Source organism: Oncorhynchus kisutch, linkage group LG22 (assembly GCF_002021735.2).
Source record: "Oncorhynchus kisutch isolate 150728-3 linkage group LG22, Okis_V2, whole genome shotgun sequence".
NCBI lineage: Eukaryota > Metazoa > Chordata > Actinopteri > Salmoniformes > Salmonidae > Oncorhynchus > Oncorhynchus kisutch.
In genome coordinates this window covers 24,621,126-24,648,316 of record NC_034195.2, presented here as the reverse complement: position 1 = coordinate 24,648,316, position 27,191 = coordinate 24,621,126, and the positions used below count along the sequence as shown (strand labels likewise).

Here is a 27,191-nt window from a genome sequence, read left to right as displayed (position 1 = left end):
ATTGCTTGCTGTTTGGGGTTTTAGGCTGGGTTTCTGTACAGCACTTTGAGATATCAGCTGATGTAAGAAGGGCTATATAAATACATTTGATTTGATCTGATTTGAGTTACACCAGCTCTGTCAGGAGGAATGGGCCAAAAGTCACCCAACTTATTGTGGGAAGCTTGTGGAAGGCTACCCAAAACGTTTGATCCAAGTTAAACCATTTAAAGGCAATGCTACCAAATACTAATTGAGTGTATGTAAACTTCTGACCCACTGGGAATGTGATGAAAGAAATAAAAGCTGAAATAAATCATTCTCTCTACTATTATTCTGACATTTCACATTCTTAAAATAAAGTGGTGACCCTAACTGACCTAAGACAAGGAATTTTTACTAGGATTAGGTGTCAGGAATTGTGAAAAACTGAGTTTAAATGTGTTTGGCTAAGGTGTATGTAAACTTCCGACTTCAACTGTATGTTTGGAGTTACCTTTCTAGCTAATAGGCTATGTTAGAGTTTACACCTTTTACAATTATAATGTGGGGAGGTCAAAATAATCAAAAACGATCTACCAAATCTATTCATGTTAAAATGTCTCCTTGCCATTATCATTCACCTGATGATAAGACAAGATGTGGAGACTGTCACATTCTGACCTTTATTTCCTTTGTTTTGTCTTTATTTAGTATGGTCAGGGCGTGAGTTGGGGTGGGCAGTCTATGTTTTGTGTTTCTATGTTTTGGTTTCTGTTTCTGCGTAGTATGGTTCTCAATCAGAGGCAGCTGTTTATCGTTGTCCCTGATTGAGAACCATATTTAGGTAGCCTCATTTTCACTGGTGTTTTGTGGGTGTTTGTTTCCTGTGTCAGTGTTTGTGCCACACGGGACTGTTTCGTTTCCATTTCACTTTGTTATTTTGTATTTGTGTTCATGTTCAGTTTTTTCTATTAAAACATGGACACTTACCACGCTGCGCATTGGTCCGATCCTTGCTACACCTCTTCAGATGAGGAAGAGACCTAGACAGAGACATGTTTTTGCTAACGTATGATGGGGGTCCCTGGTTCGCCAGTTTGTCTGGGAGGGGGTCCCTGGGAAAGAAAAGGCCCCTGGTCTATACCAATGCAGTAATATTAAGCATGAATCCTATTATGAAGACACTTGATCGCAATGTTAAGTTGTGTTTTATCTTCATGTGGCCTTGTGAATTTCAGCAATGATTGCAAGGTCAGTCTTTTAATACACAGTGGTGACCCTGCCTGATTATTCCTAACACACTGACTTTGTCAATGTTACTGTATTAGCGGGATTATGGAGTATAACCACAGCTAGTGCAAAGGAAGGTGGGTATAATTTCATACACACACACACACACTTTGTATGCAAATGAAACGTCAGATTAAACAAAGGCCATACCACAAAAGGCAAATGTATAACAAACAAATAGCTGTTTACTTCTTCTACATGTACAGTACATCAAGCCACCACAGGCAATGATTTATTAGCAATTCTTTTCACCATAAAATACATCAAATAACTGCACAATGCAGCAGCATTGTTCAGTGATAATTACATTCATCATGAATTAAAACATAAAACAACGATGTTATCAGGATGTTTCTCTACACAGAAGGAACAGATGATACACTATTATAATATGCACTTTATTCAAAGCCTTGATATGGTTTTTCTTCTTCATATAAAATAGTTATTTGGTCAATTCATAATCAGGTACCTGATACCAATTTAGTGGCAAACATTTCATTCAGCAAATCAATGAGTTTTAATGAAAAGATTGTGAAATATTCAGGAGGCATGTTTCAGGAGGCAGAATTGTATAGTTTTGCTCTGATTATTTTTTATCCACCAAGTGTTTTGGTGTTTCACTGGAAACTTTTGAGAGACAGAGAGCTATAAAGGTCAGAGACAAACCACACTGGCCTACATTTGACAAGCGATCACAAAATACTACCCATCAAATAAATATAGAAAAATCAAACATGCTTTGAACACAGGAAAAAGACAAAATGAGAGGGCTTGCAGAGAGATTCGGATCATCCACTATTCGACTTTGATTCATTCGGATTCTGGCTTGTGTAAAACACAATGATGTATTTAAGTATCTAAAAAGATACCACAAAATGTATCCTTATATTATTCTAATCATAAAATAATTATTGGTTAGTAATAAAAACATTCATTTATAACATATTTTACGTTCCCCAGCAAGAAAACCAAACATTTCGCTCGAACAGAAAGGGGAAGTAACAAAGAGTCACTGAAAACAACCAAAACAGGTGGGGTTTTAGAAGGGGTTCTGAAAGACACTCGTGGGTTTGTCCACTGAAAGTTCAAAGTCATGTAAATGTTACAACCAAAATGCAAACACGTATTCTGCCAAAGAACTTGTTAGATCACCTGCCTGATTGCACTACACCACTGTGTTGGCCCCACACGAAGCTACTGCAGTAATCACAATAATCAGACAGAAGTTGCATTCATGGGGTTGGTTTGATTCTGATTCTGTTGCTTAATTCTCTTTTGTCTTTCATACACAAAGGCATACAAGAAGGGGTTCAAACAGCTGTTGATTAAGAACAGAGCCTTGGCATTATCCCCAACCATCCTCCTAAAATATTTAATGTGGTTGTATTCTTCCAGATGAGCCGTTCTGACTAAAGTAGCTGCAATATCTACCGCATTGATGATATTTACAGGCATCCAGAATATAAAGAAGGTTACTAAAATGCTGGTCACTAGATTTTTCATTCTCTGATGCCTTGAGACAGCCTTTCGATGCATTGAGCATTCCTCTTCTGTATCCTTTGGCTTGGTCCTCTTCTGGAAACAAAAGTAACATGTGGCCAGGATGGAGAAAGGGATGACAAACCCAAAAATAGTCTCCATCAGAATTATTGACACTTTCTCCCATTCCAACTTTGTACTCCTTTGGCACCTCAGCCGTCCCCTCTTGGACTCAACCCCTCGAGTGAAGACAATGGGGAAAGCGAGGACACACACCAGTACCCAGAGGCCCACCAGCATCTTATTATGTCGCTCCTTGAGGTGTCGCTCCTTGGAAGGGTTGTTGCTCATTGTGTTTCTAGTCTCATTCTTCGCAATGCAGTGCCGGTGCACACCTATCAAGGTGACATTCAGAACACTGCCATACAAACAGCAGTACAGGCCGTAGGTGGAGAGGCCACACATCCAAGTACCAAGGGTCCATTCATAGGTCAGTACGTAGATGACCAGAGGGATGGTGCTGAGGGACAAAGTGTCTGAGACAGCTAGGCTCAGGATCAACTTCAGAGAGAAGCTCTCGTTCTCCTTCAACGTCATGTGCTTGATTTTTTTAGCAATGGTGACGATCACTGCCATATTGCAAGGCAGTCCCACTAGAAAGCACAGCCCCAGAACCAAGCAAGGGGCTAGAACACTAACGTCCCTGGATGTATTGTTGGAGGTGAGGTTGCTGTCCAAGATGGTGGTACAGTTGGAAGTAAGGTTCCCATCAAAGTTGAAGGAGGTAGAAAAGTTGGTCGGCTGCATGGTGAAATGGCTTTGTGTTAGTACTCCACAGCAGAGTGAAGAGAAACTAGAAGCTCAGGAAAATAACTTGGTTCATGTTTTAAATGAGCATGACAACATCTACTCCCCCCCCCCCCCCCCCCCACACACTTGGTTCACCAATCAAATGTTAGCCTACTTGGCACCTTTTCAAAAATATTCTATACATTGTGTATCACCGGAAGCATTTTACATAATTTTGCATTTATTAAGAAGATAGATATTTGAGGGCAACAGTGGTAGATAGCAGATTACAGCAAAATAAAATGTCCGCATACTAAAAATAATTTGAAGAAAATAAACAATCTGTGGACATTGTCCATCCATTTTTCTTGATTATAGATGTTATGGTAAGTAGTTGCCTGACAAAGCTGTGATCCTGGAGGTTAGAAGCTCTGCTATTCTCCATTCCCAATGCTCTGAATATACTGGACATTTATAGCTAGTCCCGTTTGATCCTTGTCTTGACTATTCCATTTTTACAAAGCTATATTGTAACATTCTTTATCAGCATATGACACATGACCAGTATCAAGAATTGAGGTTATAACAACACTTTGGAGATGTTAAAACCAATGACCACAACTGTTGTGTAAGTTGTTGGCTCAAAAGACACACTGGCAGCACACGTCTTGCTTTCGATATCAGTCCAGGTATGCTGTCACTTATGGCCACTAAGATGGAAGTTGTCATATTGTCATCATATGAACAATATGCTTAATTGACGAATGAACAACATTCTATACACCACTATTGACGTAGAATAGCCTTATGGTGATCAGTTGGAATAGACTAACTTTTGTAACTTGTTTAGACTGGTGTAATAGCTAAGCTATCACTAGTATTGAAACAGCAATATGACAAGCTGGTCAGTATATTAAAGAAAACGGTTTCTAAGTTTAATGTTTTAAAGCCATCTTTAATTGAAAATAAAAGCTGACTTTTTAATGAATTACCAAGGAGTTAAGAAAGACAATGAAGTATGTTACGATGATTAAAAAACACAAAAGCACACTGTTTTATTTTGTTAACATCTACACCAACATAAAAATTACACTTTTGTGTGAATACAAAAGGTTTCATGTCACAACGTTATAAATCTGTACAAATAAAAAAAGTTGACAGAAAAAGATGAATAACATGATCTTTATTTTCTATACAGATCAATATTCAAATGTTTAGTGCCCCTGGGCACTCTGTTTAAAGGTAGGTGTAGTGAAATCCTGCTTGCCCCTTTTCCTCTGTCCAGACTGAACTCACAGAGACAGTCCTTGGTCGCCACACACAGGTTGTTGGGATTTAATTGTCAATTAAGTTGAACCTGCAACAAAAATAAAAGGTTGTATTGTGAATATACAAACTAATCTAAAAACAATGCACATGTCTGTCCATCTTCAAGCTGAATTAATTGAATTTTGTCTTATGAATTACAGTATTTCATATTATGGTGAATATACAGGAGTACCTTACCTGCTCACAAGCTGTGGGAGACGGGATATGATTGGCTCGTAGCCTGGTTCATTGTCATACAGCTCAAACAGAGGGGCAGTCACCAGGTTATAATCAATCGATATGAACTATGCCACAGTCAAACATGACATTTTTCCTCAAGTGAAAAAGGAAGAGATTATTGTGCTCCTTGGGTTTGGTCATGTGTGCTGGGATGTAGGGGTACTGTAGAGAAAACAGAAAAACACATACAGATTCTCATGACATGGATTTTTATATATTTAAATTCAAAAAGGTCAGCATAGGTGTGAAAGGCTATGGAAACCAAGAGACCGGGGACAGGTCACCATTAGAGTAAGATGACAGGAAGGCCAGCACACCCAACTCAAATCAAATTGTATTGGTCACATACACATGGATAGCAGATGTTATGTAGCAAAAGGCTTGTGCTTCTAGTTCAGACAGTGCAGCAATATCTAACAATTCCACAACTACTACCTCATTCACACAAATCTAAGTAAAGGAATGGGCGGCAGGGTAGTCTAGTGGTTAGAGCGTTGAACTAGTAACTGAAAGGTTGCAAGTTCGAATCCCCGAGCTGACAAGGTACAAATCTATCTTTCTGCCCCTGAACAGGCAGTTAACCCACTGTTCCTAGGCTGTCATTGAAAATAATTGTTGGTAATCAAGCCTACCACTGTAGTTTATTATTTCAGTTTCATTTTAGATGGTTAACCAAAGTTAACCAAGTGTCGGTCTCTACCACTATGCATGCTTGTTTGCCACCACAGAATTCTCCAGAAGACAGGCAAAAGCTGTCTAGTTATTTGGTTAACCATCTAAAATGAAACTGAAATAATCAACTCCTCCTTCCCTGGAATGCATCACTCTTGTGGTTTTACTCTGTGATGGGAAAATGACAATTTCTTGTCAAGGTGTTACCATTCAGAATGGCTCAAAGTGTAACCCTTTTACCTAGAACGTGATGGCAAAGTGATTTTATTGTCCATTATTGCCAATAGCTAGGTTTCCATCCAATTTGCGACCGATTTTCATGCGAATTTAAAAAAATCGACTGTGGGTTGAGCCAGTCCAGGATGTAGCGTGCCTATCTGTGATGACAGATGTCTTCCAACATTTGCCCTGAGAGTCCTACCAGAGACAATTTTGGACCGGTATGAGTGCGATTTTTTTAAATCATGGATTCCTGCTTTTTGGCCGACCCCATACATTGTGTCAAGCTGGGTAAAGGACAAACTGGGAATGGTTACATCTGTGAGATTTTCGAGAAGTGAAATTGTTTAGATTTTTTTGTGTATCCGCCTCTGAGGTGAAGTGGGAGCTTCGCGTCATGCAGCTCAGTGCTCAACCTGTGGTGTGCTTTGCTCTCTGGAGCAGGGCACCGCTAAAAGGAATGATCAGTGGGGTAGCCTTGAATGTAGTGGTGGATCAAATGAAAAGGTATATTCCTAGTGTTTGTGACACCCACCGTTTGGTGAGACGTAGACCCGGTGGCAATGGCGTGACAGAATACCGTCTGTCTTGTTGAGCTTTGACAGAGTTTCTACATTAGGTTATATTTGCTATTCTGTGAGGGCTATGTTCCAAACCCGCTTCGGTGCTATAGGTGCGAAAAATTAGAACGTGTATGTTTTTCCCAATACCCCCTTTTTTTTGGTGACCAATATGTGCAATCCACTCTCCGACCTGCGAAAGACAGCAATACACAACACAGCGTCTTGTCTGCCAAAAAGCCACATGAAGAAGAAGGCATCTTTATTTACTTTGTGTTTGCACACCCAGTTGGCACGTCGCACTGCTAGCAAGCTATACTGAACAAAAATGTTAAACACAACATGTAAAGTGTTGGGCCCATGTTTCATGAGCTGTAATACAAATCCCAGAAATGTTCCATATGCACAAAAAGCTTATTTCTCTCGAATGTTGTGCACACATTTGTTTACACTGCTTTTAGTGAGCATTTCTCCTTTGCCAACATACAGTAATCCATCCACCTAACAGGTGTGGCGTATCAAGAAGCTGATTAAACAGCATGATCATTACACAGGTACACGTTGTGCTGGGGACAATAAAAGGCCATTTTAAAATGTGCTGTTTTGCCACACAACACATGCCAAAGATGTCTCAAATTTTGATGGAGCGTGCAATTGGCATGCTGACTGCAAAAATGTCCACCACAGCTGTTGCCAGAGAATTGAATGTTAATTTCTCTCCCATAAAGTGCCTCCCAAATTGTATCAGCATATCGATTGCGCAACCAGGGCTGGTAAAACCTTGGATCATTGCTATTCTAACTTCCGCAACGCATATAAGGCCCTCCCCCACCCTCCTTTCGGAAAAGCTGACCACGACTCTATTTTGTTGCTCCCCGACTACAGACAGAAGCTAAAACAAGAAACTCCTACGCTGAGGTCTGTTAAACGCTGGTCCGACCAATCTGATTCCACGCTCCAAGACTGCTTCCATCACGTGGACTGGGATATGTTTCGTATTGCGTCAAACAACAACATTGACGAATACGCTGATTTGGTGAGCGAGTTCATTAGAACTGTGCGTTGAAGATGTCGTTCCCATAGCAACGATTAAAACATTCCCAAACCAGAAACCGTGGATTGATGGCAGCATTCGCGTGAAACTGAAAGCGCGAACCACTGCTTTTAATCGGGACAAGGTGACCGGAAACATGACCCAATGCAAACAGTGTAGCTATTCCCTCCGCAAGGCAATCAAACAAGCTAAGTGTCAGTATAGAGACAAAGTAGAATCGCAAATCAACGGCTCAGACACAAGAGGTATGTGGCAGGGTCTACAGTCAATCACGGATTACAAAAAGAAAACCAGCCCAGTCACGGACCAGGATGTCTTGCTCCCAGGCAGACTAAATAACTTTTTTGGCCGCTTTGAGGACAATACAGTGCCACTGACACGGCCTGCAACCAAAACATGCGGACTCTCCTTCACTGCAGTGAGGTGAGTAAAACATTTAAACGTGTTAACCCTCGCAAGGCTGCAGGCCCAGACGGCATCCCCAGCCGCGCCCTCAGAGCATGCGCAGACCAGCTGGCTGGTGTGTTTACGGACATATTCAATCAATCCTTATTCCAGTCTGCGGTTCCCACATGCTTCTAGAGGGCCACCATTGTTCCTGTTCCCAAGAAAGCTAAGGTAACTGAGCTAAACGACTACCGCCCCGTAACACTCACTTCCGTCATCATGAAGTGCTTTGAGAGACTAGTCAAGGATCATATCACCTCCACCCTACCTGACACCCTAGACCCACTCCAATTTGCTTACCGCCCAAATTGGTCCACAGACGATGCAATCTCAACCACACTGCACACTGCCCTAACCCATCTGGACAAGAGGAATAATTATGTGAGAATGCTGTTAATCGACTACAGCTCAGCATTTAACACCATAGTACCTTCCAAACTCGTTATCAAGCTCGACACCCTGGGTCTCGACCCCACCCTGTGCAACTGGGTACTGGACTTCCTGACGGGCCGCCCCCAGGTGGTGAGGGTAAGTAACAACATCTCCACCCCGCTGATCCTCAACACTGGGGGCCCACAAGGGTGCGTTCTCCTGTACTCCTGAACAGGGAGTACAGGAGAGGGCACAAGGGCCTCCAACTCAATCATCAAGTTTGCGGACGACACTACAGTGGTAGGCTTGATTACCAACAACGACGAGACGACCTACAGGGAGGAGGTGAGGGCCCTCGGAGTGTGGCGTCAGGAAAATAACCTCACACTCAACGTCAACAAAACTAAGGAGATGATTGTGGACTTCAGGAAACAGCAGAGGGAACACCCCCCTATCCACATCGATGGGACAGTAGTGGAGAGGATAGTAAGTTTTAAGTTCCTCGGCGTACACATCACAGACAAACTGAATTGGTCCACCCACACAGACAGCATTGTGAAGAAGGCGCAGCAGCGCCTTTTCAACCTCAGGAGGCTGAAGAAATTCGGCTTGTCACCAAAAGCACTCACAAATTTCTACAGATGCACAATCGAGAGCATCCTGCCGGGCTGTATCACCGCCTGGTACGGCAACTGCTCCGCCCACAACCGGAAGGCTCTCCAGAGGGTAGTGAGGTCTGCACAACGCATCACCGGGGGCAAACTACCTGCCCTCCAGGACACCTACACCACCCGATGTCACAGGAAGGCCAGAAAGATCATCAAGGACAACAACCACCCGAGCCACTGCCTGTTCACCCCGCTATCATCCAGAAGGCGAGGTCAGTACAGGTGCATCAAAGCTGGGACCGAGAGGCTGAAAAACAGCTTCTATCTCAAGGCCATTAGACTGTTAAACAGCCACCACTAACATTGAGTTGCTGCTGCCAACACACTGACTCTACTCCAGCCACTTTAATAATGGTAATTGATGGGAATTGATGTAAAATATATCACTAGCCACTTCAAACAACGCTACTTAATATAATGTTTACATACCCTACATTATTCATCTCATATGTACACGTATATACTGTACTCTATATCATCTACTGCATCTTTATGTAATACATGTATCACTAGCCACTTTAAACTATGCCACTTTGTTTACATACTCATCTCATATGTATATACTGTACTCGATACCATCTACTGCATCTTGCCTATGCCGCTCTGTACCATCACTCATTCATATATCTTTATGTACATATTCTTTATCCCCTTGTTTTGGTAATTTTTTGAATTGTTAGTTAGATTACTCGTTGGTTATTACTGCATTGTCGGAACTAGAAGCATAAGCATTTCGCTACCCTCGCATTAACATCTGCTAACCATGTGTATGTGACAAATAAATTTGATTTAATTTAGATTTTTAGAGAATTTGGCAGTAAGTCCAACCGGCCTCATAATCATATACCATGCCTTCCCTGGACGTCCACATCCAGCTTCTTCACCTGCAGGATCATCTGAAGGGGGTGGGGGATTTCTCTCTGTAACAAGGGCATTTTGTGGGGGAGAAACTCATTCTTATTGGCTGGGCCTGTCTCCCCAGTGGGTAGGCCTATGCCCTTCCAGGCCCAACCAGGGCTGTACACCTGCCCAGTCATGTGAAATCCATAGATTAGGGCCTAATGATTTTATTTCAATTGACTGATTTCCTTATATGAACTGTAACTCATTAAAATCGTAGAAATGATTGCATGTTGCGTTTATAATTTTGTTCAGTATACTTGACTCTGTTTGACGATGACTACTATAATATCATCAGTATAGACCTATCATAATAATAGGGGGAAACTGAGAGATTTTTTAAAACAATGTTTTGATCATCAACCTTTTTTGGTTTAGGTCCAATCGCTGATTTCTGAAGCATCCTCAGGTCATCCCCTAGGATCACAAAGATTAACTGGTTAGTCCATACTTACCTTAGTCTGGGACTTCCTAGTCTAGAGATAATTTATCTGAAGTTAAGCAATATCTCAGAAAGTCATTTTTTAAAATCTGGATGAAATTAAGGAGAATTAGCCTAGTCTTGACTTAAATTAAAATCAGTCTGGGTAACCACCACTCCAAGTTTAGCTGGAATTAAGCCCAAAATATTTGAGGAATGTTATTGGTTGACGATAGACCTATGACCTATTGGCCTACTTGAGACCTCAACAACGATTGGAGAATTGTCTAACATCACCAGTACCACATCCTTATTATTTACTGTTGAAGTCGGAAATTTACATACACCTTAGCCAAATACATTTAAACTAAGTTTTTCACAATTCCTGACATTTAATCCCAGTAAAAATGATTTGTTTTAGGTCAGTTAGGATTACAACTTTATTTTAAGAATGTGAAATGTCAGAATAATAGGGAGAATGATTTATTTCAGCTTTTATTTCTTTCATCACATTCCCAGTAGGTTCAGAAGTTTGCATACACTCAATTAGTATGTGGTAGCATTGCCTATAAATTGTTCAACTTGGGTCAAACATTTCAGGTAGCCTTCCACAAGCTTCCCACAATAAAGTGGGTGAATTTTGGCCCATTCCTCCTGACAGAGATGGTGTAACTGAGTCAGGTTTGTAGGCCTCCTTGCTCGCACATGCTTTTTCAGTTCTGCCCACAAATGTTCTATAGGATTGAGGTCATGGCTTTGTGATGGCCACTCCCATACCTTGACTTTGTTGTCCTTAAGCTATTTTTCCACAACTTTGGAAGTATGCTTGGGGTCATTGTCCATTTGGAAGACCCATTTGAGACCGAGCTTTATCTTCCTGACTGATGTCTTGAGATGGTACTTCAATATATTCACAATTTTCCTCCCATCTGTTTTGTTTAGTGCACCAGTCCCTCCTGCAGCAAAGCACCCCCACAACATGAATTTTCCAAGCTGTTGAAAGGCACAGTCAACTTAGAGTATGTAAACTTCTGACCCACTGGAATTGTGATACAGTGAATTATAAGTGAAATAATCTGTCTGTAAACAATTGTTGGAAAAATTACTTGTGTCATGCAGAAAGTAGATGTCCTAACCGACTTGCCAAAACTATAGTTTGTTATAGTGGTTGAAAAACGAGTTTTAATGACTCCAACCTAAGTGGATGTAAACTTCCGACTTCAACTGTATATATTTTCATAAATGCAACACGATGCAAGAGACAGGTTGGAATGTCTGACTAGAATATGGGGCAAATCTACATTATTTTTCTCCATTTGAGGTGTTTTAATTCGTTGATTAAATGCGAGATATGATTGTTTGGTTGCAGGACATGGAACAAAGAGCCAAAATGCAGAACTGTCCCGCACAATCTGGGACATTTGTTCGCCCTGGACTGCTATACGATCTGCACCCACCTCAAAGACGAGGCATCCATTCAGATTTGGCTCAACGCCACACATTTTAATAAATCCCCGAAAATACCCTCAATTGCTCTTTTCACTTTGTGGAAAGGAAACCTCCAGAGCACCACCCTATTCCAGAAAAGTATATTGGCTACGATGCCCATAAAAGAAGCAAAGGCAAAAGAAGCGAAGACGTCATCAATTCAAACATGTAATGTTACAGCTAGCCAAGTGTAATAAAATAATATAATTACATAGCTGCTCTAGCTATGTAAACACGATCCAACTCTGAACACATTGACCATACTAGTAGGTCAGCTACAATTAATGTTAGTCACTCCTTCCTGTTTACTTTCTTTGCCAACAACAAGTTGCTAGTCTGTGTAGATATGAGAACATGCATTCAGGTTAGAAAATGTAGCTAGCTAACGTTACCTAATTGATTTGAGACACATTGTATTTAGCTAACTTGTTTTTTATGTTTGAGTGTTGTGTCATGTCGGAGTGATCGGAGGAACGACTGGGCATTCAAGTGCTCAGAGCTTGGAAGGAAAGCAAGAAACCTTCTCACCATTGACAGCCGAAATCGCTGCCATTTTCATTGGACATCCGAGTTCAGCATGTGGGACAGATCAGCGTCCACAAATCAGACCCGAGTTTCCAGTCGTAATTACAAGTTGGAGGGGCGTTCATGTGTATTTTCCCAGTAGGAAGGTCGTATTTACAAGTTCCCAACATGACGTGTATGTGGAATTGGTCAAGTTAGCGAAAAATAAGTAGTTAACATTCTTACATTTTGTACAGATGATCGTCATGGTGACAGTTTACCGCAAAGCAAGTCATGAGGATGACCAGATGCAAACTGCGGAATTCAAATCAAGTGGGAAGATTCAGCTACATGAAAAAATGGCCTCCAAACAAATCCACCTGTCATAAACAAATCCAATGTCACAAAGTTGAGGAACTATTAACCAAAAAACATTCTCAAGAACGACACCTACTCAACAATTTACACTGGCCTACCTTTTCTAGCATTCTTTGCACATTTCTTTCCTTACACATTTCAACAGCACCAACTTCAAACTGGACATCATGGATCTAATACTGATGACCCTGATCAGGCAGAAATTCAACCTAATCCAAGAAGATCTTGCAGGTTTCCCAGAGTCTTGTAAGCAGGATCCTATCCCACTGGATGAAAGTAACAAGGAGCAAAAAGACTTAGAATGTGTACTGCTTGTTAACCTCTACCCTCAGTGCCACCCTCTACTCCCACTCCTTACATGTTTGATTAGTTAACAGCTATCATATAGTTCTTACGGAAATCATGTCAAATAATTATGCTGCTTAGATTTTTTTTTACTGATCACATATACATGAGAAAATACTATAATTTCATGCTAGGTCTCTTTTTGGTAAAATACTCCACCCCTCCCTCTTCCCCTCCCCACACACAAACGAGAGCACTTGTAAAATGCTCACTTTTATTTTTAACTACTTTTATTGTCATTGCATACATGTTTTGTTTCATTGTGACTTTAGTCCAGTTCTGCCCATGTACAACACTGTCCTTGCAAAGCCATAGACAATGATGCATTATAACGATGGATTTCTTTTGTTACAGAAGATGATGATTAATCCAAAAAATGTAAATACTTTGATGAGTCTGCAATCTTGACAAGCATTATATTTGAAAACATCCGATCATCAACATCTGATCAGTGCAAATGAATAAAAAATAAATACAATGCCAATTGAATGTAAAGTATCACTCCTAGCAAATCAGAGAAACACTCATATTTCAGTAATAAAGAAAACACTGATAAATACTAAGTCTAAATGAACACTGCTAAATCTAATACAATGATAATTCTTAGTGCAATTTCAATTATACGCCACCTTACATTTCCCTCTTCTAAGATTATAGTCTACAGGTGTTACTTATGAGATGCAGCCTCTGATACAGTTACTTTATACATTCCAAGGGTCATTGATGTATTGCAACCTTGTGAATTCTCACAACTCTGTAATATTGCACAGTATAGTATTATCAGTTCAAAAGGAAGATTGTCAAGACCTGGGCTGTTTTCCATGTAGATGTGTCCTCCACAGTCAAAAGAAGTGCACTGGTGTTTCTTCAGATTCTGATGGTTTTCCACAAATTCCAAATTATCTGAGGAATATAGGATGTCTATCAAAATCATATGAGCCTGCTCAGATCATTGAGAAAGAGGGTGGGGGGGGGGGGGGGTATTGCACCCCCCTCCTACATCATCAGTCCACATCCATACCTTCTGGAGTTTGTATAATAAAGACACACTACATGACCAAAAGTATGTGGACACCTGCTCGTCGAAACATCTCATTCCAAAATCATGGGCATTAATATGGAGTGCGTCCCCTATTTGCTGCTATAACAGCTTCAAATCTTCTGGGAAGGGTTTCCACTAGATGTTGGAACATTGCTGCAGGGACTTCCTTCCATTCAGCCATCAGTGAGGTTGGGCACTGATGTTGGGCGATTAGGCCTGGCTCACAGTCTGCGTTCCAATTCATCCCAAAAGTGTTCGATGGGGTTGAGGTCAGAGCTGTGTTCAGGCCAGTCAAGTCAAGATCTCCCACACCGATCTCCATAAACCATTTCTGTATGGGCCTTGCTTTGTGCACTGGGGCATTGTCATGCTGAATCAGGGGGCCTTCCCCAAACTGTTGCCACAAAGTTGGAAGCACAGAATCATCTAGAATGTCATTGTATGCTGTAACATTAAGATTTTCCTTCACTGGAACTAAGGGGCCGAACCATGAACAGCCCCAGACCATTATTCCTCCTTCACCAAACTTTACAGTTGGCACTATGCATTGGGGCAGGTAGCATTCTCCTGACATCCTCCAAACCCAGATTTGTCAGTCGGACTGCCAGATGGTGAAGCTTGATTCATCACTCCAGAGAACGCATTTCCACTGCTCCAGAGTCCAATGGCGGCGAGCTTTACACAACTCCAGCCGACGCTTGGTATTCCACATTGTGATCCTAGGCTTGTGTGCGGCTGCTTTCCCATGGAAACCTATTTCATGAAGCTCCCGAACAGTTCTTGGGCTGATGTTGCTTCCAGAGGCAGTTCGGAATTTGGTAGTGTGAGTTGCAACCGAGGACAGATGATTTTTACATGCTGTGCACTTCAGCACTCGGCGGTCCTGTTCTGTAAAGCTTGTGGCCTACCACTTCGCGGCTAAGCCGTTGTTGCTCCTAGACAATTACAGTGCGTACAGTTGACCGGGGCAGCTCTAGCAGGGCAGAAATTTGACGAACTGATTGTTGGAAAGGTGGCATCCTATGACGGTGCCACATTGAAAGTCACTGAGCTCTTCAGTAAGGCCAGTCTACTGCCAATGTTCATCTATTGAGAATGCATGGCTGTGTCCTCTATTATATGCACCTGTCAGCAACGGGTCTGGCTGAAATAGCTGAATACACTAATTTGAAGGGGTGTCCACATACTTTTGTTTGTATATTGTGTATAATCCAAATATGGGATTTGGCCTGTCTCTGAAACAAATGGAGGCATTGTAGAGTCCAAATGCTCTAGGGAGGCTCTTCATCTGTCTTGAAATCAAACGTTACTTTGCCTCTATCCACGACTAAAATCAATGGAAGGTCATAATGTTTATCTATAATAAATCAGGTTAAACTAATCAGAAAAAAAGAGAGATGTGGTAGCTAGAAAGTTATATGGATGGAAGAGAAAAGACAAATAGACAGACACAGGTTTAGTGACACTAGTACATCTCTCTTTCCTCTCTGTTTAGTGAGTCTACACATTGATCTTATCTAAACGTCAGCTGAAGTTGGGTCATCTAGCTCTTCTTCTACATTTGACTAATGCACAGTATTTAACAATTTGTCTAAGTTACTCTTGTGCACAGGAGTGCCCAAATGCACTGTTTCAAGGGAAATATATGGATTGTGATTAAGAATAAATTGTGATACAAATTGTGCAAAACAGCAATGTATGGTGTCTTCATTGTTTTTTCAAATGGGAAGTCTATCATAAATATTTCCTAGACCTCTCACATTAAAACATACAGAAGATAACACTATTTCTGTAATTTTATGAATATCATTTTGAAATACAAATATAGTATTTGCACAAGAATATAATTTTCATACCAAATGGGCTATTTGGGAAATAAATCAGCGCCACAAGCAGAAACTCTCACACACAGACTAAAGTGCTTACAAACTTGGGCCACTTTGGTATGATGCAACTTTGCATACTACCACTGGAATGATGGCAGAGAATAGTAGAACTTGATGGTTGTACTCCAATTCTGTGCTAGGAATTTATCCTTGAAATATCAACTGGTCGGTTGGTCTTTCATGAGTTGAAGTCCCTCAGTCAGGCACTCGAAATGTAGCTCAGTCCAGTTTTAGAGAGAGAAGACATTGCTTATGTCAGGATGTCCTGCGGATCAACTTTTGAAGTGAAAACTGCCAGGGTCTCCACCAATAAAACTGTTGAACTTCAGTGAAGGAAGTCTGAATAATTCCAAATAGATTAACCTCTGGTTCTCTGAAAAGCCATATAGTGCTTCTGAAAAAAACTCCCCAGATCTGACAGTCTGGTGGATGGAAGGTGGGCCCACAGAGCTCTGAGTGACAGGAATCTCTCCTGCTCTGCTCACATTGGGTCAGGTGCGCTGGATCTAAGACGTGACGACTGCGGATGGAACACATCTGAGAGCCTTGAGGAATGTCTTGTTTTCTGGCCTAAAGCAGAAACACAAAAGAAAGGTAAATATTTTCTATTCTCAGTCAAAAAAACTGCCAAACTGCCATATTACAACCTATTGCGTTGTTTGCTCTATAAACTGTTAGGTCTATATTTCAGTGTGAAGGCATATGAGCTAAGGCCGAGACAATAAACTTTTGTTTCATCACAAAACCGGAGAACAACATATGTCCACAAAACATATTGCATGTAACAAACAGTTACATGACCTAGCAAGTTAATGTTTGACATTTTAGGACTACTAAACAACTATTGATTTAGAGTTACCGCAAGTGTCAAAGAAAACAGGCACTGCCTCCACTATTCCAGCACCATTTCATCATCTAATCACCTAAGTCTAATACATTGACAACTAAAAGATACCAAAAACGATTTAGTCCAATCAACGAAAGCTAAATCTGATGTGGCTGTACACGGTCCTGCTTGCTGTCGGTCTGTCTGTAAGTGGAAAAAACATGTTGACTCAGCCTACTTGTTGAAAAATGCCAATGCCATCATCTTTCATGTTGCCTAAACGGTCTATACACGCTTTTAGTTTGTTGTCCTAGGTTACTAAAATGCTTGCTCGCTAGCTTAACTTTCTTTCATGAGCAACAATGTGCCAGGCCAGCTAGTTAACTACATATACATTAGCTAGCGACATGTTGAACTTCCATCCTCTCAGGCCAGGGGCTCAATGTATGCATTTATGGTTTGATCAGAATCACCTTTATAATCATTGGCCAGTACAGAGAATTAAGTAAAACCACAAGCCCAAATCCCTATCTTCATCCATGGCTAATTTAGGAAAGGGACAATTTTAGCTAGCTAGCTACCGGAGGACAATGACACAATGAGTTATAACAATTCAAGTTATGTCGATGTTGTTTGGCTTCATATGTGATAGGTGTGAAGCCAAATGCAAACTGGCTTCCCTTGACACTGTTTTTTGGTGCGCCAGGACCATTCACAGCTGAACTCACTCAGTTTAGCTCAACGCTGATTGGTTATTATTTTATTTAAATAATGATCAAGGGGGGCCAAATGCTCGCTGCCTTCCCTTGCATTCAATGCTACAGACGGCAACAATGGCATACTCTTTTTGACCAGACAGCATAGATGGGCTACACATACAGAGACAGAGGGGCGCTGTTTCGTTCAATTGGATGCTTCCTCCAGTAAGATATGTTCAGCCTCTTGCGAATTTAAGGAAATTTATGAAACACAGAGACAAAATAAATTATTTGTATGTTTTTTTCTTGGTCATTTTTTTGGGGGGGGGGGGAAGCCTGGCTTCCCTTGGCATCCACGAATACACGCCACTGCTGCCCATATGATCATTCAACCACGCACAAAGATCCAGTTCTAGAAATGGCCTGTGGTTCAAAGTGTACCCAATTGTCATACTTGAGTAAAAGTAAAGATGTCTTAATAGAAAATGACTCAAGTAAAAGTGAAAGTCACCCAGTAGAATAATTGAGTAAAAGTATTTGATTTGGAATATACTTAAGTATCAAAAGTAAATGCAATTACTAAAATATACATTAGTATCAAAAGTAAATGCTAAAATCACTTCAACTCCTTATATTAAGCAAACCAGACAGCATGGTTTTCTTGTTTAAAAATGTCCGGATAGCGAGGGGCACCCTCCAACAGTGACATAATTTACAAACAACGCATTTGTGTTGATCGAGTCTGCTAGATCAGAGGCAGAAGGGATGACCACGTGTTCTCTTGACATGTGTGAGAATTGGGCCATTTTCCTGTTCTGCTCAGCTTTCCAAATGTAGTGACCTCTTTTGGGTGTCAGGGAAAATGTATGAGAGTAAAAAGTACATATTTTCTTAGGAATGTAGTGGAGTAAAAGTTGTCAAATAGAAATAGTGAAGTACAGATACCCCCAAAAAACAACTCACTGTACCTGTCTTTGTCAGGACTAGCCTGTGTCAGCTGATCTGTCAAGCTGTTACTGTTCCTCACATCCAGCGTTGGGGTAAGCCTCTGCCTCCTGGCTCTGAAACATGTACTGGAACACATGATCCATGGGGGGATTAGATACTACTAAAGATAACACTGACCAGTACTATAAACCAACTGCAGAGAGGCTACATGCACAGCACACACTGATTCATACTCCCAAGAAGTGAGGTCAAATGTTGACAAGTTGGTTTTACCATGACCTGCCTTTGTCTGTCTAAAGCCAGTCATTTATGGCTGACACAGTAATGGTCGTCACTAGTTACCACAGACAAAGTCAAACCCAGCCGATTTCTACGATTTATCTTCTTAAAATCTGATTTGTAACCTAATCTTAACTCTAACCTAAACCACACTGCTAACCTTATATGAAGACAGAATTTTACGATAAATACTATTTTAACTTTGTGGCTGTGGCAACTAGTGGAAAATCACAGTAACTCATAACTTGTGTTGACTTTACTGACTGGTTGATTTCACTGAATATATATATATATAACTAGCCTTCAAGATATAATATCTGGGCAGAGCTAATTCAAACACCATAAACATATTCTACTCACTGATTTTAGGTTGGACTCCATATCATTAAAGTTCCACTCACTCAAGGGCAGGTTGAAATTGAATGGCTGTAAAGACAGAACAGCGTCATATCAGTATGAGCTCTTATCTAGTGAAGAGAAACTTCACATGGGAGCTATTATGCCTGTTTCTGCAGTAACGTTGTTTCCCCCGTGCTTCCGGGGGACAGGCTTTAAACACACTGTCTGCCAAGCTTCGGAGTGTCCTACTCACATCTATGACAGCAGCGGTGGGCTCCACGCTTTGCTGGTGGGTCCTCAGGAGAAGCTGCAAGTCCTCTAGACTCATGTCCACATTCTCTACAGCATCAGGTACTTCTGGTCTACAACACACACACCATATCACACTACTCGGGCTTCATTTGAAAACAATACATATTAATGTAATAAAATAAAACAATGTAGAGCTGTTTATCTGTGTGTGTGTGGGGGGGGGGGGGGGGGGGGGGGGGGGTGTACCTTTCCAGAGCAGGTCTCTTGCTCCTCCTCTCTGCTCCAGACCCTCTGCCCTCCAGGACGGACTGTACCATGGCAACATGGAGGACAGGGGGTTCAGAACACACCTCGCAGGAGCCCAGTGGAACACCTTCCCCCCGGCCTCGCACCCCTGGGCTCACTGGTTCCTCTTTGATAAGCATCATACACTTATCCCTGTGTGGGGACAGATACACAGCATTCTTATCGGTTTATATCAGCCATGCTGAATAAGGCTAGATTCTGGATTTTTTTACTTTGGAAATCACTACAGGATAAAAGGTGACTTTGACCTTTGATCCTCACCTTGTCTCCTCTGTTTGCATTTGAATGGCCATGTTGGTGGTTTGTGACATTTCCGTAACGTCTGATATGATTGGTCCTCCTGTCATTGCACTATTGGAGCAAGAGGCAGTTTCTGTAGATGGCTGTAGAGAAGGAGCAGTAAGAGAGTTTGATTAAAGGTTTGTGAAGCTCACAGCCTGACAGTCACTGTGCAGTACAAAATATAAAGGGCTTTATTTTATGATAATCATAATGTCCCAATGCTAAATGGAAACTATAAATGCAGTACAACTAGCAAAAAGGTAGAGTGGGTTCTCACCGACTGGATATAGAAGGGCTCATGCAGGGACTCCATTTGGTGGCTATGGCTGAACTTAGAGGCTGGAGGTGTGGTGGAGCCAACATCCAACATGAGGGGACTGGGTGGGCCATGCATCACCATGAGGGGGAATATTGAGAAAACAATGCGAGTCAATGGAAATATTCTTGTGCAATGACATGCCATGGAACTGACAGAGCCATAGAGAGCCGTGTCTGCTCGTCTTTACTGGATGAGAGCCAAGGATAAGGGGAAGTAACTGCAAGGGTGACTAAGAAAGCAGTGGTAGTTTTGAGAAACGAGCTTGGCTTGAGTAGAACACGTAGACCTTAAAACACTGAATAACCCACTTACTTTTCAAACACTGAGAAAAGTTAATAATGTATGTTAGTAATTACACTATGTAATTGACTTTTGTGATATTTTCTTTCATTTATCTTATAACAGCCACTACTGTTTCTATTTTGCCAAGGCTGTGTACACAATCTCTATCAGTTTAATTTACTGCAACCAATACTTAGCACAAACAGCAGGGCACAATGACAACATGAATTGTATTGTAGAACACAGCTAAGCCAAAGTGATGAATGTGAACAATGTCCAGTTAATGTAGTCAGTTGTGATTGTAAATCTTTAGGTGTTATGGACATGACAGTTGTAATTCAGTTGTACAACTGAATGCATTCAACTGAAATGTGTCTTCCGCATTTAACCAAACACCTCTGAATCAGAGAGGAGCTGCCATAATCGACATCCACGTCTTCTAATGGGTTAACTGCCTTGCTCAGGGGCAGAACGACAGATTTTTACCTTGTTTACCTTGTCTGGGATTTGATCCAGCAACCTTTTGGTTACTGGCCCAATGCTCTAACCACTAGGCTACCTGCGAACATATGAGCGTTGTATGTGACTGTGCCTTGTCCTTCGACCGATTTGTTCACACGGGTCACACAAGCTGACAGTGCATTTCTCTTAGAGGATAGAGGGTCATGCGCCCTGGTTAAGTGGGGTGGTGTGGGAGGATGGGAGGGGGGGTGTGATTGTGTGTGTGTGTGTGAGGGGCTTAGAGCTCAGTAGGTCTGATTCAGCATTCAGCACCATTCATCTCAACTGTGATTGTGCAGCGCGTCAGCTGACCACATCCAGCTGAGTTGGCCGTTCCCACTGCAGTGTTTGTGTTACTATTGTCGATTTGTTAGTATAGTGTGTTAATGAGTGTATGTACATTCAGGTGTGTTTGTGTGTGTGTGTTTTTGAGTGCATGTATTGTTAATCTTTGCCTTTGTGTGTGTGTGTACGTGTGTGTGTGTGTGTACACTACAAAGAGAAGCAGTATACTCACAGCTTTCTCTTCATTCCTACAGTGCTGGGTGCGTTTGATTGCATCTGGCTGAATAGGAACTGAATCAGCTATAAAGGAGCAAAAAACAGAATGATGCAGCACAAAGTCTCTAGACAGACGGGTTGCCTCTTACAATGTACCGCGGTCTGGGTTTCTGAGACTGGCACCAAAGTAACACACTGACTCCTCCCCTGTTGCTCGCTCTCTAACACACACACACACACACACTATTGTCATGTTTGTTCAGAGGTTCTCACCTTGTTCATGACTTTCTGCTGCTGGGTGTGGTTCTGCCTCAGTGAGACCACCTCTCTCCACAGCACCTCATTCTGCCTGGAGGAGTAAGACAGACCACTGTGACATTCATCACTTCAGTATCAACCCCCTCACTCACCACCCCGCATGTGTGTGATCTATGTGTGATTAAATGGTGTGACTAGGCAATGCTCTGATTTCAGCCTGTTCACCCTGATGTGTCATATCTGAGCACTCAGCCAAATGTCATCCACCTATTCCAGATCAGACAGAGACATGTGACAAGATCACCTGTACTACTACCTTGACGCATGCACCTGACCAGCACACCGGACACTACTATAGGGCGCAACGGTCAGGTGAGCGGCTGAATGTTCTCTTCAACCAATGTAGACAATAGACCAAACCATTGGAACATACAATGCGGCCAGGGACAATGCATGGACTACTGAGGATGGACTATGAGTTGCTTTGACTCTGTTGCATATGGCTTAGTAAGATTAGTAATATGTTTTGTCCCAGTTCAGTGCCTCAAACTAAATTTCATTAAACCAGCTACAGTACTGTATTGATTTAGCATGTGTCATACATTGTGGATATAGTTATGATTGATGCGTTGTATCAGCACACTGTTCTTCCTACTTACTGTTTCATGTCTTGCATCTGACACTCCATGTTCTCTTGTTGACTGCGCAGCACCTGCACCTCATACAGCAGCTTACTCAAGTCCTCCTGTCGTACTTTAGTCTCCTCACTCTTCACGATGGAGACCTAAACACACACACAGAGGACTTACCATGTGTGTATGTGTGTGTGTGTGTTTTATTTCCTAGGTTTCTGTCTCACCTTCCTCTTGATGTGCTCCAGCAGGTGTTCGTGGCCTTGCAGGAAGTAGAGGTGCTGGAACTCTGTGTCGTCTCGCTCTGGCTTCACCAGGCCACTCTGCTCTATGTTCACCACCTTCCTGAAGCCATCTGCACACCAGTCCACAGTTAGCGGCACACAACACACACACCTCCAGAGGCACAAACACTCAAATGAATGCCTATCCTACACTACACAATACACAAGTCATTCCTACACTATTCACTTCTAAATACTGCTAAATATCCGAGAGGGTCTTTATTCTTTGAGGAGAGGTACTCACACATGTTGAGCTGACGGACAAAGCTGGCCATGTTGTTATGTTTGAAGTATTTTGGCAGCACCTCCTTGGCAAACCTTCCCTGGTCAAAAACATGGAAGCTGGTTCCAGTCTGAGGGACATAACCAAAATAGGGGTTTGTGTTTAAGTTCTATGGAACACTGATTGGCCATTGACTACCTCAATTCAACATTCAGAACCAGTTTCCCAGACACAGATCAATGCTTTTTAGTCCAGGACGTTAGTGTCAAAACCATATAAGGCTCAGTCCTATAAATCATGTCAAGGTTGATCAAATAGGAAGTCTTATTTGCTTTACAACAAGAAGGCCATATTAAAATCTTTACTTTGCATTTCCTAGTTCTTTTTGAAAAACCTATCTGGAGTCGAGCAGACAGGGGAATCTTAGCCACTTCCCTTTTTAATTTCTTAGAATTTAAGCATGCTGAAATGAAAGTTGAGGGAAAAAACATTTATCAGTAAGCTGTACACAACCTATTTCACAGTAAATCAATGACAAGATTATGCACTTTTGTCACTTAGTCAAAGTCCAGTAGCACAGGGGTAATCAACCTAGGGTCAGCGAAAATATTTGTAGAAAATTCCCCTCCCAATGTCTTTATGAATATTGCTAGCAACAACAGAATGAATACATTTTCAGTAGAAAAGAGCAGCATGTCTTCTTTCTAATGATGACAACTTTATTTCTTAACTTGGATATTTAAAAAAATACCAACCTATGGCTAATCTTTGTTTAACAAGCGAAACAGCTGCTATAAGTGAAAATGTGTTACCTTTCTAGCTCAGTGTTGGGGAGTAGCCTAGTGAACTACATGTAGTTCAACTACTTGGTGGTAGTTGAACTAAATTCAAATCTTGGTAGTGAAAACTTTTTTGCCATGTAGCGGTGAAGCTATCCTGCGTTCACGTGCTCAACTTTGTTTCATTCTGTGCTTTTCGGTCACTGTGCAAGAAAAAGGTTGAAGAGCCCTGCAGTGTCACATTATTTTAGTGTTAAAAATAGGTTGGCCAAATTATTTCAATTTTTTTGTTGTAATTGTTAATATATCTGTCCCAATACGAGTCCAGCACACAAAAATCAGCTAATGATCATGATGAAATCATTCTTAATTTTCTCAAAGATAGCTACTCACTGACATTTTGAGGACTCTGTAAACGAGATTGTGGAGTCTTCGGCATAACATTATCAGGTACAAAAATAAAGATGTCGAGGGGTGCTTAGTGTGTGGTCTCACCACTCCTTCATAGACACAATGCTGACATACTAGTCATTATTTTTATTACATTTTCCATACTTTTATAAAGGGAACGAGACAAAGGCATTTTCTAATTTCACTGATGAATTGCAAGGCAGGCAAGTACGTGTCGAGTTAACCAAAGGTTTAAACAGATATCTTGTTTTGTTAACCCGGGTATAAATGGTCACCAATTGATTTGATGTTCAAACATAGAACTATCCTTGAGTAATAGACAAATAGCATCTACATTAAAATAGACTTCTCTATATTGCCATTTCTATCAAACACATTAAATATATTCCACTGTATGAAATACCGCTAACTCTCTTTATCCAACCAGAAGTGTAAGTCCTTCAGGTACTCACAGCACTCCAGCAGATGAGATGGTTGGTGTCCGGGTCCTCGACCAGGGTCCACAGTTTGGTTAGGAAGGCAGGCACATTACTGGCATAACCCCCATCCACACCAATAGAGCCAGGAGATTCCTGCATGGCTGTGCTTCAGTTGGATGAACAAACTGTTATTAAGAATGTGTATGAGAGAGTGTGTACGTGCCCAGGTCCTACTCCATTTCTGAGCTGCTTTGCTGCTGACTCTCTCTGGACTACTCATTCGGCCATATCAGGCCCTGTCATCCCTACAGGCCAGCGTCAGCACAAACCTGCCCCTGCAGCGTCACCATAGCCCTCCAACACAAAAGACCCCACTGGGGAACAATACCGGCCATCACAAAGCCTAAAATAATACCACACTGTCATGCAAAACAATAGGAGCACCAGCACAGGAGCGCTGGTGAGTACGTGTGTGTGTCCAGATATAAACACTCCTAGAAGAACAACTTTTCAGGACCAGTTCCAAGAGGAGAGTCGTTGTCTCAAAGACCACACATTCATCAAAATTCATAAAGGCCATGATTACACCAACCTACACTCACAGACTCATCTACACTCAGACTCATCATAGCTCAAGGACAAACACAAATATCATATAACCCTTAGAAAGACTACATTGTACAGTATGTGGTTTGTAAGATTTTTGTATCAACAACCACTGGTTTTGTGTCACAATGTTTTGAGAAATTTGTTTGCGAGGTTGTTTGTGTCATTGAAAAATCTGATCAAATAAATTTCAAATCCTGGTCAGAAATAAATGAGTTCCTATTTGTGACCATGCCATTTGAATTCCTGTTTGCATCCCTGGAGAATGCGAATTTTATGTATCTTGATCTGTGGTTAGTCACATGACAAAAACACTGAACAAAAATATAAATCCAACATGTGAAGTGTTGGTCCCATGCTTCAAGAACTGAAATAAAAGATCCCAGAAAGCTTATTTCTCTCAAATGTTGTGCAGAAAATTGGTTAACATCCCTATTGGTGATAATTTCATCCACCTGATAGATGTGGCATATCAAGAAGCTGATTAAACAGCATAATCATTACACAGGTGCACCTTGTGCTGGTGACAATAGTCCACTCTAAAATGGGAAGTTGTGTCCCACAACACAACGCCACAGATGTCTCATGTTTTGAGGGAGCGTGCAATTGGCACGCTGACTGCAGGAATGTCCACCAGAGCTTTTGCCAGAGAATTTTATGTTCCTTGTTCTACCATTAGCCGCCTCCAACTTCATTTTAGAGAAATTGGCAGTACATCCAACCAGCATCACAACCGCAGACCACATGTAACCACACCAGCCCAGGATCTCCACATTTGGCTTCTTCACCTGCCAGATCGTCGGAGACCAGCCACCTGGACAGCTGATGAAACCGTGGATTTGCACAACCAAATAATTTCTGTACAAACTGTCTCAGGAAAGCTCATCTGCTCAGGAATGCTCACCTTCAATGAATCACGGTTATGGCATCAAATCAAATGTATTTATATAGCCCTTCGTACATCAGCTGATATCTCAAAGTGCTGTACAGAAACCCAGCCTAAAACCCCAAACAGCAAGCAATGCAGGTGTAGAAGCACGGTGGCTAGGAAAAACTCCCTAGAAAGGCCAAAACCTAGGAAGAAACCTAGAGAGGAACCAGGCTATGTGGGGTGGCCAGTCCTCTTCTGGCTGTGCCGGGTGGAGATTATAACAGAACATGGCCAAGATGTTCAAATGTTCATAAATGACCAGCATGGTCGAATAATAATAAGGCAGAACAGTTGAAACTGGAGCAGCAGCACGGCCAGGTGGACTGGGGACAGCAAGGAGTCATCATGTCAGGTAGTCCTGGGGCATGGTCCTAGGGCTCAGGTCAGTTGAAACTGGAGCAGCAGCACGGCCAGGTGGACTGGGGACAGCAAGGAGTCATCATGTCAGGTAGTCCTGGGGCATGGTCCTAGGGCTCAGGTCCTCCGAGAGAAAGAGAGAATTAGAGAACGCACACTTAGATTCACACAGGACACCGAATAGGACAGGAGAGGTACTCCAGATATAACAAACTGACCCTAACATAAACTACTGCAGCATAAATACTGGAGGCTGAGACAGGAGGATCGTGTGGTCGAGTGGTTTGCTATTGAGCATGTTTGGGATGCTCTGGATTAACATGTACGACAGCATGTTCCAGTTCCGATTACCTTATATGAACTGGAACTGTCACGCCTACTCCCACTCCTCCCCTCCAGCATTCGACTTTGCCAGTATACTAACCACCGGTCCTGGGATTCATCATTACGCACACCTGGCATCACTCATTACACACACCTGCACGTCATCATGATACTCACCTGGACTCCATCACCTTCCTGATTACCTCCCCTATATCTGTCACTTCCTTTGGTTCTTTCCTCAGTCACTATTGTTCCTGCGTTTATGCGTAGATGCTACTGTTATGGTGTCTCGTTTGTTGTATTATTAAATGTTTCACCTGCTTCTCGACTCTCAGCGTCTTTGTTACAGTAACTCAGTAAAATCTTTGAAATTGTTTCATTTATATTTTTGTTCAGCGTAGTTTAGTTTCT

General features: G+C 41.8%; 1 protein-coding gene across 1 annotated transcript; it reads right to left on the bottom strand.

Annotated features, from left to right (window-relative positions):
• Positions 1 to 13,303: 13,303 nt before the first annotated feature.
• Positions 13,304 to 26,136, bottom strand: LOC109866900 (heat shock factor protein 1-like). The gene is made up of 13 exons (XM_031801076.1): positions 24,596 to 26,136; positions 22,975 to 23,083; positions 22,674 to 22,801; positions 22,474 to 22,598; positions 21,830 to 21,905; positions 21,573 to 21,640; positions 20,231 to 20,330; positions 19,933 to 20,054; positions 19,612 to 19,803; positions 19,367 to 19,475; positions 19,135 to 19,200; positions 18,516 to 18,620; positions 13,304 to 16,593 (listed from the first exon to the last, which is right to left on the bottom strand). Exons 1-12 carry the CDS (start codon positions 24,719 to 24,721, stop codon positions 18,561 to 18,563), a joined length of 1,281 nt encoding a protein of 426 aa, XP_031656936.1. The 5' UTR covers positions 24,722 to 26,136; the 3' UTR covers positions 13,304 to 16,593; positions 18,516 to 18,560.
• Between the last annotated feature and the right edge of the window lie 1,055 nt (positions 26,137 to 27,191).